General features: G+C 43.6%; 1 protein-coding gene across 1 annotated transcript in view; it reads right to left on the bottom strand.

The window, feature by feature from the left end:
• Positions 1–366: 366 nt before the first annotated feature.
• The window catches only part of acbd3 (acyl-Coenzyme A binding domain containing 3), a 49,684-nt gene continuing 29,676 nt past the window's right edge, over positions 367–20,374 (bottom strand). The window contains exons 4-8 of the mRNA XM_041188108.1: positions 16,864–17,022; positions 15,514–15,688; positions 12,827–12,986; positions 8,323–8,607; positions 367–3,387 (exon numbers count right to left, since the gene is read on the bottom strand). Of these exons, the coding sequence (XP_041044042.1) occupies positions 3,176–3,387; positions 8,323–8,607; positions 12,827–12,986; positions 15,514–15,688; positions 16,864–17,022 (991 nt within the window). The 3' untranslated portion in view covers positions 367–3,175. The remainder of the gene's footprint in view (positions 3,388–8,322; positions 8,608–12,826; positions 12,987–15,513; positions 15,689–16,863; positions 17,023–20,374) is intronic.

Below are 20,374 nucleotides of genomic sequence, written 5' to 3' on the forward strand. Positions count from 1 at the left end.
CAATAAATGTCAGCCTTGCCAGTGATGCCATGGCAGCCATAGTACAAGAGCAAAAATGAATGAGACCAGGTGCAGAAGAATCCACAGCTGGCGTTTTAAGTTTCACACGCTCAGCATCACACTTTATAGGGCCGATTCTGCTGTTCCTCCAGAGCAGAGTAGAAGGCAGATTTATTGACGTGCCCAATGAATCACCATTTTACACCTCTGAAGTTACGACAAACCCCACAAACAAAAAAAGTGTTTCATTTAATAAGAAAGGAAGGGAAAAGTGCAGATCAACATTTTAATTGAAGTTAAATAGATTATTCAAAGAAATGGTTTCTGAAAGTGCACTGGTCATTTAAAAAAAATAAGCCACGGCAATAAAATCTTTCCAAGTTTAATATTCTGGGAAAATTCTCTGCGAGAGTAACAGGTCAGAACATCAGAGCCACACTTCCAGTAACACGTCCCTGCCAAGTAAGTGTCCATTACATTTGTTTCTCTAAAAATTAGAATAATGCAAACCATATATAAAACAGCTGGTGGCATCTGTAATTAGGAATACAGCAGTAAATACAAAGCACAAAAAGAAAAGGGGGTGGGCCGAAGTTTTATGTACAAGTGTTAAAGAAACAAGTTATTTATATAGGGGAGAGAGAGAGAGAAAAAAACACAACAGCACTGCCCACAGAAACAACTGCTATCTCAGAACTGTACAGGTCGCAGCGAAACCAATGCAGGCACACCAGAATCACACTCCAGGAAATGAAAGAATGATTTCAAAAGGAAGTCTTAAAGTTATTCTTAACTAAGATGCTTTGGTGACGATATAACCACCTCCTGAACAAGCCACAACACTTGATCGGCTGGAAAAAGAACCCAGGAATACCGGCATGTGTTAAATTATATATAAGAAAGTCTACATCTAGCACGTGTCTATCCCACATTTGTTAACCGGTGCAAACCGTTTTTTTTTATATAAAAATTAAAAAGAAAAAGTGCAACAGGCTGGGGTTCTCATGACCTAGAGCCCAAAACTTACATTCATTTTGACCACCTCAGGAATTTAGAAGCAGCTACCATTCAACTCCCACCATCTGCCTGCCTGGGTCCCCACAGGAAGGAACTGAGCAGTGATTTTAAAAGGGGTGGACTACGGTCACAGTTATACTGCGGTTTGGACTAGCAAGTGAGCAATGCCAAGGATGATCCCTCTAGTATTTGAGCATTTGCCTCTTTTTCAATGACATCAGCAGTTGCATTAAACCTGTACATTAATTAAAAAAATAAGAACCGTGAAGGGTAGGAGCTTCAGTATGCATCTTTGAGAGTGGAGGCTAACAGGAGTTTTCCTGTTTCACAAAGAACGAAACCAAGACAATCTACACTACTACTCTCTTACTGGAGATGGGGTAATTCATTGGTACAAAGGGAGGGCTGCTCACTATTTCTGACCTCCCCAGTGCCTGTTCCTCCTCTCTTCAACATGTTGATTCATTGCCAGACTTCTTTATTCTTGAACGAACACAACTGCACATAACTGATGAAACTGGAACAATTTTGGACAAGGATTACACTGTTTTACCAACAATTGGCAGAGTGGGAAATTAAAGTGAAAGTCAACTCAAAATGCTTAAATTCCTGTGCAATTGCCTGCCCATGCTCCAAAAGACCTGAGCTGGATTTGGCCTCCACATCTCCGCAGAAGTCAGTGAGGTGAGACCAATGGGACACAGCATCGCTGTTCCTACAGAGTTTTAATCAGCTGCTTTACCTCTATTTTCACATGAAACCTGTGTGCTTTTCAATTCCTCACCTGTGAGCCCAGACAGAGTGACAGCGGTGTGGCCGACTCCAGAGGGCATCGCAAGCAAGCCTTCAACCTGATAAACAGCAGCTGGAATCATCGGACAGTGATCAGGACACCGAACCCTGTCGAGTTCAGCTAGAGATGCTGAGGGGAACGTTTGTTTCCCATTCAAATGCTGCAGCCAAGATCAAGTAACTCAGCATGGTAGAGAATGAAGCAGCTCAGTACTGTACTGGTTGGTATACTTACATATCAAGTCATGTGATGGGGATTTTTTTTGGAGGGAGGGGGCACAGGGTGAGGTATTAAGGAGGAATATACCTGAAACTTCAAAGTCAATCCTCAAAAACCAGCAAAATGTGGTTACATACAGCAACAGTATTCCACCACTGTGCTCAGCCCTATATCCAGTATCTCCTCTCCTCTAGAACGAGGCATTAGTTAAAGAGCTCAGGCAAGTGGCTCCAGTGTCTCGAGGCACTTTTGATGAGCCTTCTGAGGGCCACTTTACTCCAACAAGGACATCACTTTGTTAACACTGAGGAAAGGCTGTTGTGGAGAGTAGCCTGAGCTGGCCCCAGGCACCCCAAGGGATATATATGTTTCATGGACCAAGGGGGATAGACCGAGGAGGCAGTCAGGACAATTCTTTTAACCAAGGGGAGTTCAAATCCTGAGTACAAAGGTTTTCTTTTTAATTTAACAGGAAAAGCCATGGCACTCACTGAATGACTGGAGTTACAAGTCCCCATTGGTAGTCCCACTGCCATGTTGAACAGTGTGAAAAGCAACCCAGCAGCATCCAGATGACCAGCAAGATGCTTTGGGTGCGAGGACGATCACACACAAGATGTTAACTCACCTTTTCCCACCCTTGAACTCAAGATTCACAGCCCGTGCAACTTTCAGTTTAACCACGTCTCATGGAAACGTCTGCGACACCAGAGAGCTTGGCAGAACGGGCAAAGCTTTTAAACCTGCTGGAGCCCATATTCAGAGATAGCTGTGCTGAGGTATTTATTCAGGTGTGTTGACAAGGTGATTGTTATGCATCTGTTCAAGCATTTCTTTCTTAAACCACCCTCAGTTTTAAGTTGACAGCCCAGACTCTACAGACTAGAGGTTGCATTAGCCACTCCTCACAATGTAACATACAGTCATCATTGACAGCAATAACTCAGTATAATAATGACTCTGAAGAAGTCTAATGAAAGCAGTTCCTGGCAGTGATTCTCATTACTGCAATAGCAGATCCTTCACCCAATTTATTATATAGAATGATTTAGATAATTATTTCAATGCACAATGTGCAAATTAAAGTTTACAAAAGAAAACAAAAAAAATAGCAGATGCCAAGTGAGGGCAAACCAAAGCTTGGTTTTATCTGGTATAATATACTCTGTAATAAACGGATTTTGACCTCCACAGTGAGTAGGAATTGTCGAATTTCAGGAGATAGACCCCTCTGCCTGGGTACTGATGGGATCCAGCGTACACCTCCTCGTGGCAATCTCTTCTGTAGACCGGCACCACCTCGTCTACCTGAACTTTGCTGGCCTCCTTCTTGACTTTTTCTCCTTCACTGGGATTGTCTGCAGGAAACATGCAAGGAATCGTCAGGATTTACAAATGCACCTAAGGTTTCTTGCCTCTGTGGCCGAAGGCATTGATCCCAGCTACTGCACAGTTCCACCGAGTGCCTTTTGCTGCATGGGAGCCCGGTGGGATCTTCCTGCTCCCAGACAAGAGACAGAGTCAGCAATTCCCTATGCTAGCAGTGCTCAGCCATCTCAATACCCAGATGGACTTGAAGCAGAGAGCTGCTTGATCTCTTGGATGGTGGCTAAATAAGTCTCCCTCCCTTTTTTTGCTGGTGTCAGTCTTTAAAGACATGCTGGGCTCTACTGTACAATGTGAAGATCCACAGGAATGGCTCCTGCGACACCAGGTGTGGGGACCCATATTTCCACGTGTGGCTTTCGGTGGGAGAACTTTATCCACACTAAATGGTCTATTTGCCCCCATATTGACATCCCCAAATCATGGGTGAAAGGAGAAAAATGTCTACCCCCCCACACCTCCTGCAGCCAAAGAAACAACTTCCATTTCTCTCTTTTCCATTCGTTCACAGATTGGCTCGGCAAGCATTTATCGCCCATCTCTAATTGCAGTTAAGAGTTAACCACGTTGCTGTGGGTCTGGAATCACATGTGGGTCAGACCAGGTAAGGATGGCAGATTTCCTTCCCTAAAGGACATTATTTTTACTTTATAACAATTGACAATGGTTTCATGGTCATCATCCAGATTTTTTTTTTAAAAACTGAACTCAAATTTCACCATCTGTGGAGGTGGGATTCGAACCCGGGTCTCCGGAGCATTACTCTGGGTCTCTGGAATATCAGTCCAGTGACAATATCACAATGCCACCGCCTCCACCTCAGTATACTACCCAGAGTGTAGTAATAAAAACAGGAAATGCTGCAAATGCTCAGCAGGTTTGGCAGCATCGGTGGAGAGAGAAACAGAGTTAATGTTTCAAGTTGAATGACTCTTCTCCGGAACATACAAGAGTCATGTTCGACTTGAAACCTTAACTGTTTCTCTCTCCACAGATGCTGCCAGACCTGAGTTTTCCCAGCATTTTGTTTATATTTTAGATTTCCAGCAGCCACAGTATTATCTGTTTGTATATGCTAGTTGAGGGATAAACATTGGCTAGGACACCAGGGAGAATACCTCTGGTCTGCTTCAAAATAATGCAAGATCTTTTATTTTCATCTGAGGGGGCAGATAAGGCCTTGGTTTAATGTCTCACCTGAAAGACAGCCCCAGTGCTGCACTGGAGTGTCAGCCTACATTCTCATGGAGCCAAAAGAAAGTGGAGGTATTAAATGAGTGCTTTTTATCTGTCTTTACAAAGGAAGAAGATGCTACCCAGGGTGAGGTGCACTCATGGAATTTACAATTGAGAAGAAGGAGGTGTTAGAAAGGCTATCTTTACTTAAAACAGACAAGGCACCAGGACCAGATGAGATGTATCCAAGGGCACTGAGGGAAGTGAGTGTGGAAATTTCAGAGGCACTAGTGATAATCTTTCAGTCTTCCTTAGACACAGGGGAGGTGCCAGAGGACTGGAGGATTGTGAATGTTACACCCTTGTTCAAAAAGCGGTGCAAGGATAAAGCCGGCAACTTCAGACCAGTCAATTTGACCTCAGTGGCAGGGAACCTTCTAGAAACTATAGTTTGGGACAAAATCAAGAGTCACTTAGACAAGTGCAGGATAATTAAGGAGAGCCAGTGTGAATTCATTAAGGGAAAATCATGCTTAACTAACTTGCTGGAGTTTTTTGAGGTGCTAACAGGTGGGGTTGATAAGGGCAATGCTGTCGATGTGGTATGTATGGATTTTCAAAAGGCATTTGATGCAGTGCCACACAACAGACTCGTGTGCAAAATTCTAGGTCATGGGATAAAAGGGAAAGCAGGCACTTGGGTAAGGAACTGGCTGAATGACAGGAAATAGTGATAAAAGGTTGTTTTTCAGATTGGAGGAAGGTTTGTAGAGGAGTTCCTCAGGGGTCAGTGTTGGGACCCTTGCTCTTCCAGATATATATTAATGACCTAGACTGTGGTGTGCAGGGCACGTTTTCAAAATTTGCAGATGATACAAAGATTGGAAATATTGTCCACTGTGATGAGAATAGTCTTGAAGTTCTAAAGGACAGACATGTTGGTGGACTGGGCAGATAAGTGGCAAGTGAAGTTCAATGCACAGAAGTGTGAGGTGATCAATTCTGGCAGGAAGAATATGGAGAAACAGTATAAAATATAGGGTGAAATTCTAAAGGAGGTGCAGGAACAGAGGGACCTCGGTGTATATGTACATAGGTCATTGAAGATGGCATGGCATGTTGAGAGAGCAGTTAATAAAGCACATAGTACCTTAGGCTTTATTAATAGGGGCAATGAGTACAAGGGTAAAGAGGTTGAACTTGCATGAGACACCAATTAGGCCTCATTTGGAGTACTGGCCCAGTTCAGAGTGCCATACTTGTGGAAGGATGTGAAGAAGTACAGAAGTGATTCACAAGGACAATTCCAGGGATAAGAACTATAGTTATGAGGATAGATTGGAGAGGTTGGGTCTGTTTTCCTTGGAGAAAAGGCAGCTGAGAGGAAACTTGACAGAGGTATTCAAGATCCTGAGGGGTATAGAAAGATAAATAGTGAGAAACTGTTACCACTCAAGGGAGCATCAATAACTGGAGGGCACAGATTCAAAATAATTGGCAAAAGGAGTAAAAGTGATGTGAGGAAAACTTTTCACCCAGAGGACGGTTAGAGCCTGAAGTGAGCTCCCTGAGGTGGTGGTGGAGGCAGGTTCGATCAAGGTATTCAAAAAGGAATTGGATAGCTACCTGTGAAGAAAGAATGTGCAAGGTGATGAGGATTAGGCAGGGGAATGAGACGAAGTAGAATGCTGTTTCAGAGAGCCAGTGCAGACTCAATGGGCCGCATGGCGTCCTTCTGAACTGTAAAGATTCTGATTCATTATGTACTCAAATTTCTGGCATGTACCTTGAAGCCATGGTCATCTAATTTTGGGGTAACTAGACTAGTAAACCAGAGGTCTGGGCGAATGATCCTGAGCCATGAGTTCAAAACCCACCTCAGCAGCTACGAATTTGCATTCAGAATAAAAACCTGTCATCAGTAATGGTGATGGATGAAACCCCCATCATAAAAATTCACCTGGTTCATCTATGTCCTTTTTGGAAGGAAATCTGCTGTCCTTACCTGCTCCCACAGCAATGTGATCGACTCTTAACTGCCTGAAGTGGGGTACCAAGTCTCTCAAGTTGTGTGTAAGGTGGCAGCTTACCACTTCAAGGGTAATTAGGAATGGTCAATAAATGGTGGCCTTGCCAGTGACCTTCACATTGTGAAGGAACAAAGTAAAATCCAAGGGTGCTACCCTTGTTGATATGTAGCTAGGGACACCTAACTAACTCCCAGCCAGTAGGGAGAATGTATATGAATGTAGCCAGCGAGGAAATCTTCCTCGAACACTGTATTTCATTAGTGAGGGAGCAGCACAGCTTCAACAGAACGTAGCTTAGCTCTATTCACTGTCCTCACCTAAACTTACGGATGTGTTAAGATAAGTCGCCCTTTAGTACTATACCCTAAGGAAGGGCAAAACATGGATTGGGTGTGGGGAGAGAATCAGATCTTGTCTGAATTGGTCCTCACCTGACTTTGCCTGTGTTGTCTTAGCTTACTTTGCATTGGACAATATTTCACCCCTGATGTAGACCGAGGTGCAAAGTGCAAAGTCTAAGCTACGATTAAAATGCTGGTCGTCACTTTTGCCTCTAGGTCAGAAGGCTTTTGGTTCAGGGGCCATGCATAATTGCTGCTAACACTCCAGTGCAATATTGGGAGCATACTGCACTGGTGGAGGTGGCGCATCTCAGATGGAACATGAAACCACCTGCCTGTGGAAACAACCATGTAAGATCCCACCGCACCATTCAAATGGGAGCAGAGAGTTGCCTTTGTGTGCTAGCCAACATTCTTCCTTCAGCCCATAGCCAGAAAGGACCAATGCCTTTGTGGAATCAAGAAAGAGTCACACAACTACTGCACCCCCACCACCCCAGGTGGCCACATAGTAATCACTGCATTTCAAATGATTTCTCTGCCTACTTTTTTGATATTCCTGCAAGGCATGATATGGCGCCATCTATAAATGCATATCATTCTCAGTCCTTAACAGGCAGCTTCATAATGTAGGTTTTCCTGAGTTTGAGCTAGAGGACAAGATCCATTACAGAATGCTATCTCAATATGCTCTACGTCTCTTAACACAGCTGGGTTCAGCTATTTGGCAGGCTAAATATAGAACTGAACTGAACCATGCAAACAAGGCAAGTACATGAGTGATCCACATTTTGCACCATGACACATCACGCCATTCACCAGGCTGGATCAGATGAGCTGGTGACGCTGAATAGATAATCCACGGTCTCTCTTCCAACCACCCATCAAACTTGTAGCAGGTAAATGCACTGTCTGATGTGATGTTACAGCCCTGTGAGATGTAGAAAGTTCCCAGTGAGCTAGCCAGGGCACTATAATCAGTCTCAATGCCCCTGGGCTAGGAAGTAGGCAGGCAGAAAGGCAATAGAAAGCAGTGAGGCTTCCCACTCCTGACTGCTATCCCGTGACCCCAGTTATCCCTGTATCTCAGTCGAGCATCATGACTAGCCTTACCGTGTAGGCTCCTTTGGGAGTGAGACAGGAGGAGGAGACCGGCGTCTATGGAATCTGTGCTCCAGTCTGAGTCATTGCCTTTAGAAGAGGATAGTGTGGAGTGCCTGAAACGGGGAACACCAACACAGCCTGCCCGCTCGACGAGGTCATAGAAAGAAATAACTCATAGCTAAACATTTGCATGCGCTCCCCTTACACCAACTCCCACCCCCCACAAACACCTCAGCAGAGGTAGCAACCACAATACCTTCATCATCATCCTCATCGTCACTGGACTCACTGACGTGCACGCTCACTGTGGTATTCGGAGAATCCGTCCATTCAAAGCAGACGCCAAAGCCTATGTCATAACTGTCTGTAGCAAATTCCCAGAAGAGGTAAGACCCCTCCTCATGAGTAGGCACCCGTACGGTTACTACCTCCCCCCGGCCCACCGTGATGACTGAGTCTGCATCCTGCCGGATCTTCTCCTTGAAATCTTTGATTTGTGGCCGGGTCCACATGGAAGGGGCTGCTATGACTGGAGCTGCCTCTGTGGGAAGAAAATAACAGGGCTGAATTGCAATAGAGGTAATTTGCAAAAAAACAACTTCAATGGAAAACATCAGAAGAGGAACAGCAGGCTGACCAACAGAATCAGATCTTCGAGCTCCTCCAATTGTGACCTCGAGTATCACCAATTTTAATCGCTCCACACCTAGCAGCCATGCCTTTAGCTGCCAAGGCCCTAGAGCTCTGGAATTCCTTCAACATCTCCACCCCTCTCTCTCTCCTTTAAGACACTCCTTAACACCTACCACTTTGACCAAGCTCTTTGGTCACCTGTCCCAATATCTCCAAGTGGTTCAGTGCCAAATTTTGCTTGCATCCCTGTGAAGCATTGTGGGATGTCCCGTTAACAATGTCATATAAATACAAGCTATTTTGTTACCTTCTACTTGACGCGACCTGTACTCTAGTATAAACAAGTAAAAATGTGCCGCTTACCAGCATTGAACTAGCATACAGCCAGATCAAACCAACCTACCCTGTTCAGTCAGAAATATAGTCTCCTTCACGAAATGGGCCAAAGCAATATGAAATGGGAAAACAATGGGTTGAAAATAAAATTCGTGCCAGCTTTCATAAGGAGACAACTGTTGCCTTAGCAACCAGTACAGCGAGTTTGGTCGTGTTGAGGGTTGGTTAGACCATGCTTTGTCACAAGAGGTCACTACATATTTTAGGGAACCAATGAATAAATATATGAAGCAGAAAACAACACAGGGTTAGAGGAGAGAGGGAGGGAGGAGCAGTTAGTTTTGGATCGCCATCGCAAAGTGCCAACTCACGCATGATGGGCCATATATTCTCCTTCTGAACTGTAAAATTTTTATACTTCATTTATCTTAATCCTGTAGTGCAAGGTAAAGGCAGTCAGCAACAGAGCTATACAGGGTGGTGATCTTAGGTTCAATTTCTGGTCTGTGCTGAGTGAACTCACTTTAGCTGGATGATATCAAGGGCACAATTTACCTCAGCAAGGGGTGGGAGAGGCAAGTAACAAAACATCAGCCATAGCTAGGGCACAAGTCCCTAGGCCAGGGCAGCTGCACCGGCTCTGAAGTCCCTGGGCCGGGGCAGCTGCACCGGCTCTGAAGTGCCTACACTGGAATAGCTGGCTGACAGTTCATGTCCATGCTCAAACATCACCAATAGGCAGTCAATTGACATATAGGAGGGCATCCCTGGAACTGGACCTCCCCTCTCCAACCACGAGAGAAATTTGGAGAGTTGGGGAGAAAAACAGTTCTCAAAATCAATAGGTAAGGGATTTTAAAAGGTTTTCTTACTGGGATGATCAACTCAAACCTGGCTTCAGATGTAAAATAGAAATAATGGCAAGCTAATCTACGTCACATCTCCTAAGCACTATATCTGGCGGAATTAACTCAGTAATGCAAGTACGGGAAAATATTTCAGCTGACCTCATCAATAATTAGAGGGAAAACATATAGGATCAAAGAATGAGGGGGGACTTGAATGATTTTTTAAAAAATTTGTGTTGGTGTATGGAACTTCCTTCTTAAAGCTGCAGGTGGAAGGGCATTGGGTCAGTGGGCAGCTTTTTCAGTGAGTTGACACAGCAATGATGGGCTGAATGGCCTCTTTATATTGTAAAATTCTAGGATTATTAACACGTGTCACAAAAGTATAATAATTCTCAATATTGTGATTTATTGTAAAATTAAGTTAACAGTGAGGTTTGGATAGTTTGTGTGCGCGTGTGTGGGATTTAACTGAATTGGAGACAGGTGTGGAGGCTTTGACTCATCAAAAGAAGCTAGGTTTGAAATGCTGAATACGTAAACATGGCTGAAGTTTTAGAATGAGTGGTGGGGAGAATTTGCATTTTCAGATAAATCAGGGTAGCTTGAATTTCAAAGAGATGGTAGGATGTTACACCTAGCCAAAGAAGCTAGGCCAAGCAGTGTGTTTATTTTCCCAAAGCTTACTGATAATATGGGCACCATGAAAAGATTTGAGAAAGGTAAAATTCCAAAGACATTGGAAATAATGGAACTTACATTAAAAGGGAGAAACATGTATAAAGCACAATGAGGCTGTGGGTCAGGAAAGCCTTGTATGGTCTACCAGAAGTGTGAAAAGCCCCCAGTATTTGCGCACTAAGCTGCTGTCAACAGAAACTGAAGCTAGGAAAGGCCATTTTGAATTCTACTGTCTGGATCTATTTAAATCTATTAGGTTTTACCATTGCCTTAATGGGGGTGTAACAGGAAGCCAGATTAATTAGGGGTTTTAGGAATTATTATAGTGGTAATTTGTAGACTTATATATGAACTTCAAATCTTTTCCTTTGTTAATAAATGTTTAATTTAGTTTCGTAAAACATCGAGTCTTGGTGGACTTATTACTACTGAAGTCAGGGCACACATCGAAATAAAATACAAATTGCAAAATCGTTGTGACCATGTGATCAAGTTTCCCTTGTGGATTTGATTCGCCTGTCACACACCATCTGTCGTGTCATAACACACTAGATGTATTACTCTAACTCCACATGCATGCTTTGCCTCTAGTACTGGCTCATTCCCTGCACTCTACTTCAACTTCCCTAGCCTTTCAGAGGTCTTTCATCTGGAAACTTCTCTTCAAACATATTCTGTACTCCCTCCTTCCAACTGTGTTTTTTTAAAAAAATCATTTACAGGATGTGGATGTCACTGGCTAGGCCAGCATTTACTGCCCACCCCTAATTGAAGTGGTGGTGGTGGTGAGCTGCATGCCTGTATTGTAGATACACCCACAGTGCTGTTAGGATAGGAGTTCTACCCCTTTCCAATTTCTTTGTGCATTCTGTAAACTGCTCAAGCTGCTTCTTTAAGTGAAGAGGACTACATAAACGCAAGTTGCTGCAGCTATCAATTTAGATTAAGCCATAACCTGTATTTAAAGCCTTATTTTTAATAATCATATAACTGAGGAGAGTTGCTAATTGTAAAGGGTGAAGATGTAGATACTTCTGAGACATCCTATCTTGTCAGGATGATGCTGCTGCACGTTACTAAGGTGGTGTTTTGCTATGGGTTTTCCCCTTGAGCTGCTGAGGGTGACTATGCTCTCAAGACATTCAGATATACAATTCCAGATTTTATTCTGCCCAAAATTGGGCTGATCTGGAAATAGCACTTTGAGCTACACCACAGGGGTGGCACAAGATCATCTGATATATGCACTTCTGAGGTTAGGGGAAATTCCCTAGCTGCAGTGTTGCAAGTATTTAACAGCCATGACTTTTTCTATATTGACCCACATTCTTTACGACTAGAAGGAAATGAGCACATCATGGGAACGCCACCATCTGCAAGCTCCCCTCCAAGCCACACACCATTTCGACTTGGATCTATATCGCCATTCCTTCACTGTCGCTGGGTCAAAATCCTGGAACTCCCTCTCTAACCACCTTCAAGAGCAATTTGGAATGGGCAACAAATGCTGGTCTTGCCAGTAACGCTCACATCCCATGAAAGAATAAAAAAAGACTTAACAGTGTTTTATTACTATTGCTGTTCACCATTAAAAGAAAACATCTCTGGCCACAGTACTGGTTTCCACTGACCATCCGATAAGGGGATCTTTCAAAGTTAGAAAAGGAGGCAAGGAGGCCCCCAGGGGTGTGTCAATATGTATCTGGGTGAGAGGGAGAAGAGATCCCCAGAAAAGTTTGAAAGCCATTGCAGTGTGAGCAATTTCAGGCAGTCATTAAAGAAAAAATAGACTTGCATTTACATCACCCATGATTCTGGGTCTCAGAAATAACCCAAAGTGCTTCATATACAATCAATTACTCTTGAAATGCAACCACTGCCATTCCTATACAAATTGTGGCAGTTTATGCAAAGCAAGACCCCAGCGAAGGCCAATCATTCTGATTTTGGTGGGAAATGTTGGTTAGATTTCTAATTCTTCAGTGAATAGCACCACTGGATATATAACCATCACCTAAGCAGGCAAGCAGGGCCTCGTTTAACACCCCATAAAAAGAATGGTACCTTTGGTAATGTAATAATGTCTTGATATTGCACAGGAGTTCCAGCATGACTATGCAATCAAACAGTGGAGGCTTGAACCCAAAATCAGCTCCCAGGCTAAAGATCTCCAACAGGAAATATCTGGACTTCAGGGGAAGGGTGGATGAGGAGGTAGGTGTGGAACAGGACAGAAGCTGGTTAATAAACTCAAATTTCTACCTTTTGGTCCATTTTCCAACACTTCTTCCGAAGATTCTGGCTCAGGCTCTTTTTCCGAAGGGTCTGTGTGTGTAGTTGTCTGTCCGTTCACTGTCGGGACCTCTCCTACCCCAATGTGGGTTGTTGATACTATTGGCTCTTGCTGTTTCTGTAGTGTTGCCTGTATGGACCAGAGAAACCCAAAGACAACATAAGCCTGGTGTTCTTGCCTAGAGATGCCTTATAGGATCTTACAACACAACAGATCCATATTGGGATTTTTGACAGGAGTCTCTTCCATTGGACTAGGTTTGAGTAGCTTTTTCTTGTACCTATTATCCTGAGAGTTGAGTCCTTACTGAGGTGTGGCTGCACGGACACTGGTTACCCTTTGGTACCCTGCTCAAGTGGGAGCTTTCTTACATGAACTTTTATAGTCTGTTCAGCCAGAGGATTTGATGGCACAGCTCTGAATTATATACTGGAACAGAGGGACCAGGGGGGTTTATGTGCACAGATGGTGGCAAGATATATTGAGAGAGTAATTAGCAAAGCATATGGGATCTTGAGCTTCATAAATAGAGGCACTGAATACAAAATGAGGGGAGTTGTGCTGAACCTTTAATGGTTAGGCCATGAGACAACTGCATCCAGTTCTAGTTAGCGTACCTTATGAAGGATCTGTGAATTCTTGAATGTGCAGTGGTTTACCAGAATGGTTCCAGAGATGAGGGATTTTAGCGATAAACTCAGGTTGGAGAAGCTGGGATTGTTCTCCTTGCAGCAACGGAGATTGAGAGGTGATTTGATAGAGATGTTAAAGATTATGACAAGTTTAAATAAGATAGACAAAGAGAAGCTGTTCCCGTTAGCTGATGGTACAAGGACTAGAGGCCACAGATTTAAGATTTTGGGAAAAATACGGAGGGATGCAATAAAGAGCTTTTTTACGTAACAAGTGGTAATAACCTGGAACTCGCTGCCCACAAGGGCGGTAGAAGCAAAGATAAAGTGATTTCTAAAGGAAACTGAATTGGCATGAGAGAGAAATAAAACTTGCAGGGCTGGGGGATAGAATAAGAGAATGGGACTGATTGTCCTAAAGTGTAAGAAATGGTATCTTTAATATTTAGAATTACAGAATTAGCAGACAGTATGAAACCACCTGACAGAGGTTCTCTTTTTTCTCGCTCCCTTCCCTCTCACTTCAAAAAAAAACACTTGCTTCTCAATAAACTACTTAATACTTAACCTACTTTAAAATAATTTTTGAGATCGACCCCCTTTTTTTGGGAAATCTGAGATTCCGGAACCTTAATCTTGCAACAGAGTCTTTGCATGGACTCGATGCGCTGAATGGCATCCATGTCTTGCTTGATCTATGACTCTAGGAGGCATCACAGACAATACAATCCTCTCGACACCACACAGGCACATTGTCAATAGAGGCTTCTGGGGACTGTTCAGGAGCACGAATGCCAACTGGTTTTCTCCTTCCAATCAAGACTGATCCTAATTGTCATGCCCTGGTTGAGGCAAAAGGACCTGAAAGCAGACTAGATAGTGAATGCTAAGATGATTGTGGTCTATACTGTTCAACTGCTCAGCAGGGAGTCCTCATCAGCTGGAAGGCAGGGCTTCCTGGCCAATTGTTTTATTCAACTGACTGGGGTGGGCCAACAATCTGCACTCCCACCCCTGCAAACCCCTCTACCCAACCTAGCCGAGATAGGCGAAAATCACAAAAGACAACAAAATTTACACATGCTGCACAACGCCGTAAGAGCTGAGTCAGGATAAGAATGTTTGGGAAAGGATCACTATACTCAGAAAGACCTTATATTCCCAACTCGACTTATATGGAGTCCTATCGCAAATCCTCTCTCTAGGAACCCACGCAATTGACTATGGAAACCATTTACTTTCCTCCTTTTAGACATCCTTCCCTGGGAAAAACATTCCACAATTTTTGTTCAGCCTCCCCTTGTGCAGGATTTTTCCAGATTGGTGATCTTGTGTGGAAGTCTTTTAAAGAGGAGTGATTTGATAGCAGTGTCCAAGATCATGACGCATTTGGATAAGGTAGACAAAGAAAACAAAACTTCCCATTAGCTATAGGACTAGGGAACACAGAATTAAGGTTTTGTCAAGAGATGCAGGAGGAATATACAGCGACTGGTAATCACCTAGAATTCACAGCCTACCAGGGTGAGGAAGTGGAAATGATTAGTGATTTTAAAAGGAAATTGGATGGACACTCAAAAGGAAATAAGCTTGCAGGGCTACAGGGTTAGAGAGGAGGTACAGGACTGACTGGATTGCTCTACAGAGAGCCAGCATGGATTGGACTGGCTGAATGGCCTTCTGCATCATAATGTCTCTATGGCTCCATGTTAATTTTGGTCTTGTCTAAGCCAGGGATTTTAATTTAGGTCCCTCAAATTCAACTTGCCTAAAAAATTTTACCCAGTCAGTTGACAACAGCACGGCTACAAAGTGAGCCTGTGATGCTTGCAGTACATTCTACCCAATTATTAAAGCTCTACCAGTTCTAAAGCAGGAATTAATGTGGAAGGCAGTGTGGTACTGGCACAGGAAAGCTACTCAAACTTGTACCCACCCTGTAATTAAATTATAATTAAAGAGACTAATATCTCATTCACTGCACACTGATCCTTTTTACTGCTCACAGACATGCCCAGCCTTACCTGCTGCTGTGCTAGCTGCACCTGGTACAGCTGTTGCATGTACTGTTGATAGTGCTGCTCTTGAAGCTGACGAATCAGGAGTTGCTGTTGTTCAAAGTTACCAGGATACTGCTGGGCTGCATACTGCTGGAACTGCACGGCAGTTTGTGCATTTAAGGCAGCCATGATTTGTTGCCTAAAATTAAAGGTTCAAAGAGTAAAGCTCTGGGATAAAGTTTCTCACATTTACACAAAACGCTCGAACTTCAGAAGCTCTCCTTGCTCCTTTCAAATGTGGTACGAAACTGCACAGGTGAGGAAAATCTCAGCTTCAGGAATGGCCCAGGTCACAGCAAGGAACCTCCCTGATTTTAGCCAGGCAGCTATAAGGAGCCTCTGATATCAGTCTCAGCACCACCAGGCAAGGAAGAGGAGAAATCAGCCAGGGTTCCTGCACCCATCTTCTAGCCTACTGGAAGGTGCTGTTTGGAGTAGGCTGTACAGTGATGGACAGCCCAACATCAAGATTGACGACATGAAGAGTGGTCACTTTGGAGACATACAAGGAGACTGATGCTCAGAACTGGAATCCAGCACTTGTCAGCATAATCACAGTGTAATTTAATGTTAGATTTTATCCTGGTACTACTCACGGACACCACTGGGGAGGGCAGGGGATAAATGATCGAGTAAAACCACTCTTGGGACAACTGGCATCCGTTTACTGTATAGCACCAGCACAGGTCTGTTGATTATCTATTGGGAGCAGGAGGTAAGATAGATATTCACATCTATTAGTGCCTTAAAACTTGGCCAACCATCTCAGAATGCCACAATGAATTTGGCTTTGGGCTCCAGGGCAAACGCAGCAACCATTCTACAATGGAGATATTCCTCAAACAGTAATAAGTCGACCATTTGGGTTCTTTTTGCCACTGGTGGTAGTTAAGGATGGATGCTGGCCAAGTGATCAGGAGAGCTCCCAGCAATTATTCAGCAAACAGTTGAGTGGCCTGAGCATGCCTTGGTTTAATGCTCATTTTAAATGATAGCACCTCCAGTGATGCAGCACTCCTTCATAGCTGTACTGGAATATCAAGCTAGATCATAATATCAGCACGTAAGAATTAAGAGCATGAGTAGCCCATACAGCCCTCAAGTCTGCTCTGGCATTCAATAAGATCATGACCGGTTGTCTATCTGAACTGCACTTTCCTACACTATTGCCATTTCCCTTGATTCCTAGTGTCTAAAAGTATAACTTGCTGACCCAGACAAGAGAGCTATTAACACAGCCACGTTTAGACAATTAAGCAATGGTACTTTAATTGCAAAGCTTAAGACAACTTTCAACTGACGAACAGCTCTTACTTTTGTTGTTCCATTCGTAGCCGTTCTTCCTCCAGCCTCCTCCTCTCCTCCTCCTCCCGCCTCCTTTTTTCTTCCTCCTCTCGCTGCCTTCTCTCTTCCTCCTGCCGCAAACGTTCTCGCTCCTCCTCTTCCCTTTGACGCCTCTCCTCCTCTTCTCTCCTGCAGCCAGGAAACAAAATGGAACATTCTGTAAAATAAAGCAATTTATGTGCAGGTGACTTTGTATATTCAGACATGGATACCAACAACAGTGAGCAGGAGTGGGCACTTCATGACCAGATTTCAGATTAAAACTAAAATTAGTGCAGAGATTAGATTCCTTCATTTGAACAAAGGCTGGTAAATATAAGCGTCAGATCACCCGGGGAGACCGTGGAGGTACAACAGTGTCAGCGAAGTAACTGGACTGGATAAATGGAAGGGAAGAGTAAGGCTATGATTTTCCATTTGATTTCAAACCCGAAGCAACTGAGTCACGTGAAGATGCAATTTGGAATCCAAGAGGTTGGCCACACAGGGAACAGCTCAGGGTCATCATTCCTGCGTGAACTCCTTGTGAGAACAATCTCAAAGTGATCTCACTGCCATACTCTTACATAGTTCTGTTATCTTCCTCGACTTCAAACGTTTGTCCGATTTGCCCTTAAAAAGATCCAGCGATTTTTGCTGCGATTATAGAACGTGGGAACAGGAGGAGGCCTTTCAGCTCTTCAGCCTGTTCCGCCATTTAATTTGATCGTATATGATTTGCATCTTAACTCCATCTATCCCTTGATGCTGGATCCCTTAAGGCTCCTGCCTAACAAAAATCTCAATTTCAATCATGAAGTTTTCAACTGACCCCCAACCTCAGTCACCATTTTGGGGTGGGATGGAGAGGGGAAAGTTTTCCAGATTCATATCTGTGTGAAGAAATGCTTTGACAAAACCCCCGAATGGTCTAGCTCTAAATTTTAAGATTATGCCCCCCTTTCACCACCCCCCCCAGAGGAAATAATTTCTCTATCTACCCAATCAAATCCTATACTTGCTTTAAACATCTTAATTAACCAGTCTTTCTATACTCAATTGAATATAAGCTATGTAAATTAATCCTTTTAACTCCGATTTAATTCTGGTGAATCTTATGTGCACTCCTTCCAATATATTCCACCCAAGATGCAGGGCCCATAACGGAACACAGACTAACGAGAGTTCCCTTGACTGATACCTGGAATGAAGGAGTTATCTTATGAGGAATGGTTGGACAGGCAGGGGCTGTATCTGCTGCAGCTCAGAAGAATGAGAGGCGATCTTATGGAAACACAAGATCCTGAAGAGGGACTTGACAGGGTGGATGCTGAAAGGATGCTTCCCCTTGTGGGAAAGACTAGAACCAGGGGACACTTTATAAATAAGGGGGCTCCCATTTAAGGTGGAGATTTTTTTTGCTCAGGGGGTCAGTACTTTTGGAACTCTGTCCCAGAGAGCGGTGGAGGCAGGGTCATTGAATTTTTTAAGGCAGAGGTAGATGGATCTTGACTAACAAGGGAGTGAAAGGTTACCGGGGTAGGCGGGAATGTGGAGCTGAGGCCACAAACAGATCAGCCATGATCTTATTGAATGGCGGAGCAGGCTCGAGCAGCCAAATGGCCTACTCCTGCTCCTAATTCGTATGTTCGTATGCTCAGTAGTTACAGTACAACACTTGTGTCCCTTTTTATTTAAAATGCCTCGAGGTAATGACCAACATTTCCTTTAGCTTTTTGAATTATTTTTTGTAGCTGCCCACTAGCTTTAATGACTTCTGTACTTGAATGTTTAAATCTTTTGGCTCATCCACAATTCCTAGCTTGTTACCATTTGTTACCATTACTCCCCGTGGCCAACTATCACACATGCCAACAAGGCTCTCCTAACCTCACTCTTCATGCTCAGTGACAATTTTAAATTGATGACCTCACAACCCAGACTCCACAGGATGTTCCCAGCAAGAGAATCTTTTGGAGGGCTAGTGAGAAAAGCTAATCTTGAGTAGCCAGTCATGAGTAAATGAGCTGTGTCCAGTGGCAAGAGGGTCAGAAACCAGAGGACATATATTTAAGGGGATTGGCAAAAGAATCAGAGGCGACATAAGGAGACTTTCCTCTATACATCCAGCTGTTGTGATCTGGAAGGCGCTGTTTGAAAGGTTGGCGGAAGCAGATTCAATGATAACGTACTAAAGAGAACTGGATAAATTCTTGCAAGAAAATAACTTTGTAGGGCTATGGGGAAGCAGGGAAGTGCGATTAATTAGATAGCTCTTACTAAAGAGTTGACACAGGCACAATGGGCCAAAAGGTGCTGTTTAAATCATCCCATTAGCAGCAAAAAATTCAATCAAATTTTCTATGCTGCACTGGAAATAGATCCAGCCTCAAGTCTTTTTTTCTTCCATTCTCTGGATGTGGGCATTGATGGCAGGGCTGACAATTATTTGTCCATCCCTGGTTGTCCTGGATACAATGGGGTGGCTTGCTAGGCTACATTAGCAGATTCTGTCAACAGTGTTGCTATGGGAACTGGAGTCATGCACTGTTTTAAGTACAGCAGCTTTTTCTTCTATAAGTGATATTAGTGAACCAGCTGGCTTTTTATGATTACCCATGGTCACTTATGACTAACATCAACTCTCTTTCCCTTTATAGATTTCTCCCCCACTGTCAAACTGCATTTAAATTCTGAAACTGTCATGGGGTGGTGGTGGTTGGGGGGGGGGGGGGGGGGGTGGAATCACAACTAATTCTGAAGAATATTTGTCCAAGCCTCTGGATTGTCAATTTATTTAACATAACCACTATGCTACCATACCTGTGCAAGTCTCTTCATAACTAAGAGTTGTCCCATCTTTGGCATCATCCTGTGGAAATGCCTTCTACAGCTTTAACGTCCCATGAATAATGGAGCACACAGACTGAACACATTACCGTTAACCATAATCATACACCTCACATGTAGTCTACACATCCACAGAACCACTATAACTTTACAGAATCAAGCAGCACTCATTTTTTTTCATATTCTCACTGCTGACCCATCAACCAGTTGGTTAATTTGTTCCCATCTCACTGGACTTTGGTCTTTCCTTCATTGTCGCTGGGTCAAAATCCTGGAACTTCCTTTCTAACAGCACTGTGGGCGTGCCTACACCACATGGACTGCAGCGGCTCAAGGTGGTGGCTCACCACCGCCTTCTCAAGGGCAATTAGGGATGGGCAACAAATGCTGGCCGAGCCAGTGACACTCATATCCCATGAATGAATTAAAAACCCTCTTGCATTATTATCCTTTCCTGATTGCTTGCTGGATGCAATTATGATCTAAACGTTATTTTACAATGGTTCTTCAGTCGTCATCAGTTAATTGTCCCATTTAATTTCCCAGATATAAAACAATCGTTGCATCTAAAACAGTGATTGGGGAAGATGTTTTGGATGACTGACAGATGAGCCTATTTTGTAACGGTTAGAAACATTCATTACCATATTGT

Source organism: Carcharodon carcharias, chromosome 5 (genome assembly GCF_017639515.1).
Source record: "Carcharodon carcharias isolate sCarCar2 chromosome 5, sCarCar2.pri, whole genome shotgun sequence".
Lineage (NCBI taxonomy): Eukaryota > Metazoa > Chordata > Chondrichthyes > Lamniformes > Lamnidae > Carcharodon > Carcharodon carcharias.